An 11265-nucleotide genomic window follows, 5' to 3' on the forward strand; every position below is an offset into this window, starting at 1 on the left:
TAAATAAAATTCATTTTGTCGGGGCTGGAGAGATGGCTCACAGGTTAAAAGCACTGGCTTCTCTTCCAAAAGTTGTGAGTTCAATTCCCAGCAACCATAGGGTGGCTCACAGTCATCTATAATATGATCTGGTGCCCTCTTCTGGCCTGCAGGTGTATATGCAGACAGATCAGTATATACATTAAAAAAAAAAAAAAGATGCTGGGCATTGTGGTGCATGCTTGTGATCCCAGCACTCAGGAAGCAGAGGCAGGCAGATCTCTGTGTTTGAGGCCAGCCTGGTCTACAAAGCAACTCCAGGACAGCCAAGGCTACACAGAGAAATCTTGTCTCAACAAACACACAAACAAACAAAAAGAATTTGCTTTGTGTCTGGTACAAATCTTTACTCCTAGCACTTGGGATGCAGAGGCAAGTGGGACTACAAGTCAGCCAGAGCTACATAGGGAGATTCTGTTTTTTAAAAAAAAAAGCTTTGTGCTTTGTGTGGAAACACATATACAATAAAATTGGAAGATCTATAGGTAAGGTTTAACATGGCCCCTGCCCAAGGAAGACATGAGTTCATCAAGCATTTACTGTTTTCTGTGTGTGTGTGTGTGTGTGTGTGTGTGTGTGTGTGTGTGTGTGTGTGGTCATTCCATTTGGGGGTGATTGGACGGAGTAAGGCAGTGTTTCTGTACAGAGCCTGGCTGTCCAATGCAGACCAGGCTGGCCTCAGACTCGCAGAGATCTACCTGTCTCTGCTTTCTGAGTGCTCAGATTAAGGCATGTACCACCATACCTGGCTACATTTCCTGTTTTCAGTCAGTATATCATGGAGGTACTTGCACATCAATGATTACTGCAGCATGATTTACAATAGCTACGTTATGGAACCAACCTATGTGTCCATCAACAGAGGAGTGAATAAAGAAAATTGATGCACCTGGAGATTATCCTGTTAGGTGAACTAATTCCATCTCAAAAAACAAGTATCACATGCTGTCTGACTTGTGAATTCTAGATTTTAATATGCATAATACCATGCCATGATAGTAGACATGAAACTACCTTAGGGATGAGGGAGAGGGATGGGGTATGGGGTAGAATAAGCTCAGAAGAGCATTCTGTGTTTACATGACCTCGTGGAGTGAATATGGGGGTGTGAGGTAAACTAGTCTGTAGAGATGAGACGGTGAAAGGGAACAGGGCAATGAGCAGGTAAGAGTTCCACTATCGACGGCAGGAAGTGCTAGGTTTTGGTAAGAAGCATACAATTGTTTGGCTCCGTATGTCATATGTGTCTCTAGTTTCTATTTGGACAGACAAAATAGAGCAACATTTACAAGAGTCAACAACAAATAACAAGCTTGTTTTATTTTTTTTATTATTTATTTGTTTGTTTGGTTGGTTGGTTGGTTGGTTTTTCGAGACAGGGTTTCTCTGTGTAGCCTTGACTGCCCTGGACTCACTTTGTAGTCCAGGCTGGCCTCGAACTCACAGCGATCCGCCTGCCTCTGCCTCCTGAGTGCTGGGATTAAAGGTGTGTGCCACCACACCCGGCAACAAGCTTGTTTTAATAAGTTGTACCTAGGTATGCATGTGTGAAGAAATACAAAGATACACTATTCTATTTTGATACTGCATTAATTTTTTTTTAGAGCATCTAAGTACAAGAGAGTGTACCAGGAAGAGATTAATGATTGCCTGGAACAATTTGTCTTTTAAAATTAGTTTTTAGGAAAACATATGAAGCATGGAGATACAGGACTGACGTATGGCCTGTTAGTCAGCCAAACCCTTGTTGACATCTCCTGCTCTAAAGCCCCGTGCAGGACTCTACAGGCGACACAAAGAAATATATGTGGGGCGTGGTGTGTGTGTGTGTGTGTGTGTGTGTGTGTGTGTGTGTGTGTGTGTGTAATTCAGACAGCCTGATAAACGATAGTCACAAATTATTATTGCTAGGTATGGGAATGCACATCTGTAATCCTAGAACTTGGGAGATAGAGGCAGAAGGATGAGGAGCTCAAGGCCGGCCTCGGCTGCATAGTTACCTGACTGTAAAACCTTAAAAGAGGGATTGTCCATCTGAATTTGGAGGCTAGCTGCCCAAGTACAGGGTGCAGCAAATGCTGGGAGAAAAATACCCTCTAGGCCTCCTGTGGTGGAAAGCAACAGTTTCTTCTCTATTTTGTCTTTAATATTAATCACCAGATCTACAGACATTAAAAAAAATCCAATAACTCAGCCAAGTGTGGTTGCATACACCTGTAATTGTAGCACCTTGGCGTCTGGGACCATGAGGAGTCTGAGGCAGCCTGTGCGCTGTAACAGGTCCAGGGTCAGTTTCAGAAGCCAATAGGACAGGAAAGGAGGGAGGTGTTCAGGATCTAAGACGAGCTTGTTTCCTTAGGGACAGTTCCTCCCTAAAGATTCAGATCTGCCCACATATGTTTCTTTAATTTAAAAGAAATAAATTTTAATTATATTTAAAAATTATGGTTCTTTTTTAAGATTAAAAAATTACGTGAATATGCTTCTTGAGTTTATGTACCCCACATGCAGGGGCCCATGAAGGCCAGAAGACAGCATTGGATCCCCTAAAACTGGAGTTATAGATGGTTGTGAGCCTCCATGTGGATGCTGAGAGCCAAACTCAGGTCCTCCGGAAGAGCACCATGTACTCTTAGCCACTGAACCATCTTTCCAGCACCCCCCTAAATACATACTTTTTCATTAAAAGAAAAGGCACGATGGCTTAGTGAGTCAAGCAAGGTACATGCCATCAAGCTTGACAACCTGAGTTCAGTTCCCTCCCTGGACCTACACGGTGGAAAGCGAACCAAACCACAAGTTGTCCTCTGACCTTCCTGCACGTGCTGTGCACCCATGCACACATGCCCCAATAGAATACATGTAATAGGGAAACCATAGCTATTTTAAGACAGTAAAAGGCAGTTTGCATGGCATGTGAGCATCATCTGGGGCAGCTTATAGATGAGGCCTCTCTGTGTATGATTTCCTATCCCTGTAATGTGCATCTTATACTCTATACTAAGAGCTATTATTGGATATTTTTTCTTCTTGAGTTCTGGAGGGCTAACTGTAATAAGATAACATTAAAGGATGTTTTATTTCAATTTATATGAGTATAACTTAAGATGAAGGATAGAACTAGGCGTGGTGGCGCACGCCTTTAATACCAGCACTTGGGAGGCAGAGGCAGGCAGATCGCTGTGAGTTCGAGGCCAGCCTGGTCTACAAAGTGAGTCCAGGACAGCCAAGGCTATACAGAGAAACCCTGTCTCAAAAAACAAAAACAAAACAAAACAAAAAGATGAAGGAAAGAGATGGAGAAAGGAAATAAGAGTCTCTTTTTTATAGTTTTAATTTTATAAATATTTATTTCCTTTTATGTGCATGAGTGTTTTGCCTACATGTGTATATGCAGTTTTAGCCATGATGTGGGTGCTGGGGACCAAACCCAGGTCCTTAGGAAAACAGCAAGGGCTCGTCACCGTGGATCCATCTCTCCTGCTGTCAGAAGGAAGGAGAGCAGCTGCCATCTCCAGAGCTGTGCGAGGTGGTACTGAAGATGAAGGCGTCTCCCAGTCCCCATTTAAAGGTTTCCATTTTCTCAGGGAAATGAGAAGAGAGGACAGCAGGCCAGAGGCAGCAGCAAAGGCACATGGGAGAAGTTTGCAGAATGTGGCAGAGATCCAAGGTTGTGGCATAAGGAAGGAGGAAGAGCAGAGTTACTCCGTGCCTGAGCCCTTCTCTGCCACTGAGTGTAAAGTCACACACACTTTTTGATGCTGAGCCTTCAGCATGGCTTGGCTCCCAAGGGCTGATGTGCCGTGGGCAGGCGATGTGGCTAATTCAGGGTTGCAATTTGGCAGGTGGTACCCCCAAGGGAAAAGGAGCTGAAGATACTTGCAATAACAGGGTTATGAAATTAGTCCAGGTGCTCCAGGCTGGCTGAAGAGGAAAGTGCAGCCCAAAAGGGCAGACAGACAGAAGAGGCAGAGCCGTGGACTAAGGAGGGCAAAGGACACGAGGAAGCTGAAAGGACAGTTGTGTGGCAGGCAAAGAGGCGGATTTCAGAGACACCAAGAATCCTGTTGAGAAATGGAGTGGAGGGGCTGGAGAGATGGCTCAGAGGGTAAGAGCACTGGCTGGCTGGCTGATCTAGAAGTCCTGAGTTCAATTCCCAGCAACCACATGGTGGCTCACAACCACCTATAATGAGATCTGGTGCCCTCTTCTGGCCTGCAGGTGTACATGCAGGCTGAACACGGTATACATGATAAGTAAATAAAGAAATAAATAATCTTTAAAAAAATAGAGTAGAGAGAAGCTGATGACCAAGACTACCGGTCTTTCGTGTGTGTGTGTGTGTGTGTGTGTGTGTGTGTGTGTGTGTGTGTGTGTGTGTGGCACGCGCACATGCGTGTCTGTAGAAAGTTGAGAGATGACAGAAGAGAAAAGGGGAAAAGATTGGTGAAACCAAATGGCCTCAGCCTCAGTGCATCATAGTCTGAAAGCAGTAATGGGACATGATACCCATTTTTCCTGTTGCCATGGAACTTAAGAATGGCCTTTCATTTGAGGCCAACATAGACAGCCAGGATTTGGGTAGAGTCAGGTGGCGAGGGCATGGTTCTGAGAAGAATAGACAGGGCACACAGACAGGTTGGCAGTCTGCACGGCCCCAGAGCAGCAAGAGTGAGAGCTGGGAACATGTAGGCTAGCATACCAAGTAGACACTGAGCCAGGCATGGTGGCGCATGCCTTTAATCCCAGCACTTGGGAGTCAGATGGAAGTGGATCAATGTGAGTTCGAGGCCAGCCTGGTCTACAAAGTGAGTCCAGGCTAGTCAGGGCTATTAGGCAGAAAAAGGAAGAAAGGAAAGAAAGCGAGGATGAAGAGATGTTGCAGTCAGTGAAATGCCTGCCACATAAACAAGTTGGCATCCGGAACACCAAAGTAAAAATCCAGTGTGATGACACACATCTGCAATCCTAGTGCTGGGCCACGGGAGACAGAGATCTCTGCTCGCTAGCTGGCCAGTCTAGCCGGTAAGTTAAGAAATAGAGACAAACAGTAAAGAAAGACAGACACCCGACGTTGACATCTGCCCTCAACATATACAAGTGCACATCTCCTGCACTCACACCCATATATTCACACTCACGCACACACAGCTGGGTGGTCACTCGGTTGGTGGAGTGTTTGGCTATTGTGCACTAAGCGCCAGGCCTGATCCCTGGCACCACATAAAACTGGGCGTGGTGCTTTATGCTTGCAATCCCAGCACTCGTGAGATAGAGGCAAGAGGATCAAGAACTCAAGATCCTCCTCAGCTACACAGTGAGCTCAAGGTCAGCCTGGGCCACACAAGACCCCACCTCAAAAGAAAAGACAAACCACCGGTCTGCTAGACCCTGACAGAATCCCGAGAGGAAGGAATGGTCTTTTACCCAACAATACCCAGGTTCTCTTATTAGAACCAAACTAATGCTGCCTCTTGCTTTGCCTGTCTCCACTCATTTCCAGAATTCGGCGTGTACTGCAGCCACTGTCGGAGTGAGGTGCGAGGCACGCAGTGTGCCATCTGCAAAGGCTTCACGTTCCAGTGTGCCATCTGCCATGTGGCTGTGCGGGGGTCATCCAACTTCTGCCTGACCTGTGGGCATGGTGGCCACACAAGCCACATGATGGAATGGTTCCGGACCCAGGAGGTGTGTCCCACTGGGTGTGGCTGCCACTGCCTGCTGGAGAGCACCTTCTGAACTCAAGGGGGTGGTGGTTCTGTCAGAAATCCCATGGGACTCTGTAAACGCTGGAGAAGGCTCTGCTGCTGCTGCTGCTGGTGGTGGTGGAAAGGTCCAGAACCTGAGTTATCCCCAGTGATTGAGGAGCAGAGGATAGCCCCTCACAGACTGTCATAGCATCTGCTTCTCAAGAGCCTTGGCTGTCCCTTCTCTTTGGCTGTTTGGATGGTGCTGGAAGAAGGGAGGAAGATGCACAGAACTGGTCCTCCTGCCCTGTCTGCTGAGTACACAGTGAATATTTTCATGAGGAAAAGCACCTGTTTTCAGAGCCAGGGTCAGCCTTCAAGATGTTCGTGAGCCCTGGACTCTCTCTCCAGATGCCAGTTCAAAGATATGCCAGCTGCAAAAGACAGTCTCCTGAGTCAAAAGACACTGGCTAGTACTCTCGTCTGTAAGTGAGCCTATGGTACCTGGGACTCTGGAAGTCGGTACCTTTGATGATGGCCTTATAAAAATACAATACTAAAGTGTAATATATGCTGTACAGATATTCAGCATCCTTTTTCCTGGTGCAGGACTTGAACTCACGATGTGGCACACGTTAATGAGCAGCCATACCACTGGCTTACATTCCCAACCCCTTAAGAGTTCTTAGGGTGAAGCCTGGCAGTGGTGGCACATGCCTGTAATCCCAGCACATACGCCTGTAATCCCAGCACTGTGTGAGGCGGAGGCAGGCAGGTCTGTAAAGCAAGTCCAGGACTGCTGGGGCTACACAGAGAAACCCTGTCTTGGAAAACCAAAAAAAAAAAAAAAAAAAAGGAATTCTTAAGATGTATATATTTTTAAGTTTCTCCTCCATCTGCTTTTGCTTGACCAATAAAACTTTATACTTGTTTGAGAGAGACAAACAGGAACCCAACTGTCTCGGTGATTGATTTTGCATTGTCCTTTGGATTGAAGTTAACCGTTTTGGACAGGACTAGAATTAGTCCCCTGATTTCTAAAGGAAATGCCGTTTGACTTTGATCATCTGACAGGAGGAAATAGGATCTGACAGTAAGATTCTTTCTAGCCGCAAGAGTCTCATAATTATTTTCTTCTAGCAAAAGGGAAATGAGATGGCATTTCAGCATTGACGCTGAGGTCTCTCTGCGTCTGGACAGGCTGCCTGGGCCTTCTACTCCAACTCCCTTGAAAAGTCCATCTGTATCCTCTCCTTCAGGATTTTCACTGTTTTTACACCAGGGAAGAGAACTAAACACAAAATAACACTATACTGAAATTCCCGTCTCTTGGAAATTTAAATTACTTGGGCCAGCGATGTGGCTCAGCGGGGAAAGGTGCCTGCTGCCAACCTTAATAACCTAAGCTTGTTCCCCGGACCCAGGTGATAGAAGGGAGAACTCGCTCACAAAGTAGTCCCCTGACTTCCGCTTGTGTGCTGTGGTGTGTGAATGGACCCCCCCCCAAAATGTAACATTTTTATGATTCCAAATTGATGAACCTGAGAGAGATAAGTAATTTGTATCATGGGAGTATGGTTGCACATGTCTAATCCCTTCATTCATGAGGCTAAGCTGAGAGGGTTGCAAGCTTGAGACCACCCTGGCCTACATAGTGAGCTGAAGGTCAGCCTAATTTATATAAATATTGTATGATTTATACACTTTCTTACAAACAAACACAATAAAAACAGGATCTGGCCATGCAGCTTCGTGATTGAATGCGTGCCTAGCATAAAAGGCCTAAGTTCCATCCTCAGTCACACACACACACACACACACACACACACACACACACACACACACACACCCCAAAACCTCTACATGTCTCACAATAAGAGTGTTGTGTATCACACTGGAACTATGATTTAAGATATGGATTAGGAGAGCAGTCTTGTAAATAAGAGCTGGCTTTTACATTTCTAAGGATTTACGTGTGTGTGTGTGTGTGTGTGTGTGTGTGTGTGTGTGTGTATCTCTGTGTGTTGTGCGAGTGTATGCTGTGTGGGGCAGAAGAGGGCACCTGGTCCCTTGGTGCTGGAAGTACAGGTGTCTGTAGGACAGCTTGATTGTTAGACGTGTGTTCAGGGATCCTAACGTGGCTCTTCATGATTGCAGAGCAAAGACTCCTAGCTGTTGAGCCAGCTCTCCAGCTCTCAAATTGTCATTTGAAGGAAGTGAAATAATGTGGGAGAGAAATGATCATGTATTAACACACACGCATTCAGTTTTGCGTAATTTGTTTACCAGTATGTACACACTCATTTGCAGTCATATGATGAAAGTTGGGGTTCACCTGTCCCCTGCATTACTGATTGGCCAAGAGACTCCATGACCTAAGCTTTATCTTGAACTATGTCTCAACGGCATGTGTGGACAGGTGTGCTTAGGATGAGGGAGGAAGGGCCAGGACATCTAGGCTTATTAGTGCTTTACTCTTCCGGCCTTGTGTGTGCTGATGCTGCCATGATGGTGGTCCCAGAACAGGAGGACTGATGTGCACACATACAGGAGGACTGATGTACACACATACAGGAGGACTGATGTACACACATACAGGAGGACTGATGTACACACATACAGGAGGACTGATGTACACACATACAGGAGGACTGATGTACACACATACAGGAGGACTGATGTGCACACATACAGGAGGACTGATGTGCACACATACAGGAGGACTGATGTACACACATACAGGAGGACTGATATACACACATACAGGAGGACTGATGTGCACAGATACAGGAGGACTGATGTACACAGATACAGGAGGACTGATGTGCACACATACAGGAGGACTGATGTGCACACATACAGGAGGACTGATGTGCACACATACAGGAGGACTGATATACACACATACAGGAGGACTGATGTGCACAGATACAGGAGGACTGATGTGCACACATACAGGAGGACTGATGTACACACATACAGGAGGACTGATGTACACACATACAGGAGGACTGATGTACACACATACAGGAGGACTGATATACACACATACAGGAGGACTGATGTGCACAGATACAGGAGGAGGACTGATGTGCACACATACAGGAGGAGGACTGATGTGCACAGATACAGGAGGACTGATGTACACACATACAGGAGGACTGATGTACACACATACAGGAGGACTGATGTGCACAGATACAGGAGGACTGATGTGCACAGATACAGGAGGACTGATGTACACAGATACAGGAGGACTGATGTACACAGATACAGGAGGACTGATGTACACAGATACAGGAGGACTGATGTACACACATACAGGAGGACTGATGTACACACATACAGGAGGACTGATGTACACACATACAGGAGGACTGATGTACACACATACAGGAGGACTGATGTGCACACATACAGGAGGACTGATGTGCACACATACAGGAGGACTGATGTGCACAGATACAGGAGGACTGATGTACATACATACAGGAGGACTGATGTACATACATACAGGAGGACTGATGTGCACAGATACAGGAGGACTGATGTGCACACATACAGGTTTCTTGGGTCCTTGGTGAATTCACACCATTTGCAGAGAACGGTCTCTTCCTCTGCCCCACTGTGAAGCTGATGGAAAACCTGCCCCTGTTGAGAATGAGATGGTTTTCTTCCCAAAAGGCTGAGTGAGATTCTTAGTCTTTTGTTTGTTTTGTCAAGATAGGGTTTCTCTGTTGTAGTCTTGGCTGTCCTAGACTTGCTTTGTAGACCAGGCTAGCCTTGAACTCACAGCAGTCTGCCTGCCTCGGTCTCCCTGAGTGCAGGGATTAGCCTGCGCCACCGTGTCTGGCTTAAGATGGTTTTCTTGTGTGCATTATTTTTCATAGAAGCACTGACTTCCAAAACAAAAAAGCCTTCTTAGTGACTATGATGTCATTTCAGGTTTAGGATGTTATATAGGGGGCTGAGAGATGGCTCAGCGATTAAGAGCACTGGCTGCTCTTGCAGCTCAGTTCCCAGCACTCATATGCAAGTCCATAACCATCTGTAACTCTCATTCTGGGGGATCTGATGCCTTTTCCTGGCCTCTACCAGCACCAGGCATGCACATGGTGTGTAGACATTTATGCAGACAAAACATTCATTATGCATAAAACAAATATAGAACATTATATAACATCTTTCAATATGTCAGTTCTTTTTGCATTTTCAAGTTACCAGAACAAAATTTTCATATTTTGTAAAGAATCTGTGTTTAAAAACATGTTGGTCTGGATGCTGGCTGGGATAATATCCTCTCTACCTTACAATGGCTTGTTATAAGTAGCTAAGTCCTTGTTTTGTTTATTGTGTTTGTTTATTGTTTATTTATGCTTTTTTGTTGTTATTGGGTTTCATTTTATCACCCGCCTAGCCTTAAATTTGAGACCTCTTACCTCCAGAGTGCTAGGATTCCAGGCGAACACCACATCTGGGTTTTGTTTTTTAATATTTAAAATATTATATGCAAATCTTTACTCCCAGCATTTGGGAAGCAGAGGCAGGAGAATTTCTGAACTTTGAGGCCAGCCTGGTCTACACAGTGAGTTCCAGGGCAGCCAGAGCTGTTACACATAGAAACCCTGTCTTGAAATACCAAAGGGGGCTGGAAAGATGGCTCAGAGGTTAAGATCGCAGTCTGTTCTTCCTAAGGTCCTGAGTTCAATTCCCAGCAATCACATGGTGGCTCACAACCGTCTATAATGTAATCTGGGTCCTCTTCTGGTGTTCAGGTAGACTACTGTATAAATAATAATAAATAAATCTTTACCAAAAAACAAAACCAAAACCAAAGGAAAGCCGGGCGTTGGTGGCCACACCTTTAATCCCAGCACTTGGGAGGCAGAGGCAGGCAGATCTTTTTAAGTCTGAGGCCAGCCTGGCCTACAAAGCGAGTCTAGGATAGCCAAGGCTACACAGAGAAACCCTGTCTCAAAAACAAACAAACAAACAAACAAACAAAACAGAAAAACCAAATGAAACATTTGCCAAGGAAAGCAATATCTAGTGTACCACAGGTTTTTTAGCCATGTTTTGTAGGTGACCAGAACAGGCCATGTTTTATAGGTGACTGTCAGCTTGATTTTGTGTGTGCGCCCCACCTCAAGCCATCCAGAACACAAGGCTGTAACGCTTTCCTCGAGAATGCCACATGGAATCAGTTGTGTTTAGTTTTTAAAAGTGTTTACTATATGGGCACACACAGTCTGCATCTTCTGGATCGACAGTGAGTGTGCCAGCTCTTCCCAGTGCCTCCTGAGGGGCTGGCAGGATCGAGGGGAGAAATTCAGGTTTTTTTGGAGGTTTAATGCAGCGGCAGCTAAGGAGACAATGGCCTCTCATTGTCAGGAAAATAGATGTGGTGGACACCCATGGGTGAGGGGCTCGGGAAGTCACCTAAGCAACAGAATAAATTTAGACTCAGTTTCATTAGCTGGAGCAATAGTTTAAGGCATGGGCCTACAAACCACGTGCCCACTATGTTTTCATTCCATCC

General features: G+C 45.6%; 1 protein-coding gene across 7 annotated transcripts in view; it reads left to right on the plus strand.

Moving 5' to 3' along the window:
* Nucleotides 1-6677, plus strand: part of WDR59 (WD repeat domain 59) — a 72819-nt gene extending 66142 nt beyond the window's left edge. For 6 of the 7 annotated variants that reach the window (XM_084756653.1, XM_084756649.1, XM_084756652.1 and 3 more), the window contains one exon: nt 5543-6677. In XM_084756653.1, the coding sequence (XP_084612779.1) occupies nt 5543-5778 (236 nt within the window). In that variant the 3' untranslated portion in view covers nt 5779-6677. Of the gene's footprint in view, nt 1-1643; nt 5065-5542 lie in introns of all 7 variants that reach the window. The other variant, XR_014774442.1, reaches the window with a different exon arrangement.
* Nucleotides 6678-11265: the final 4588 nt, after the last annotated feature.

This window comes from Acomys minous (genome assembly GCF_964271855.1).
Source record: "Acomys minous genome assembly, chromosome: 14".
NCBI classification, from domain to species: Eukaryota; Metazoa; Chordata; class Mammalia; order Rodentia; family Muridae; genus Acomys; species Acomys minous.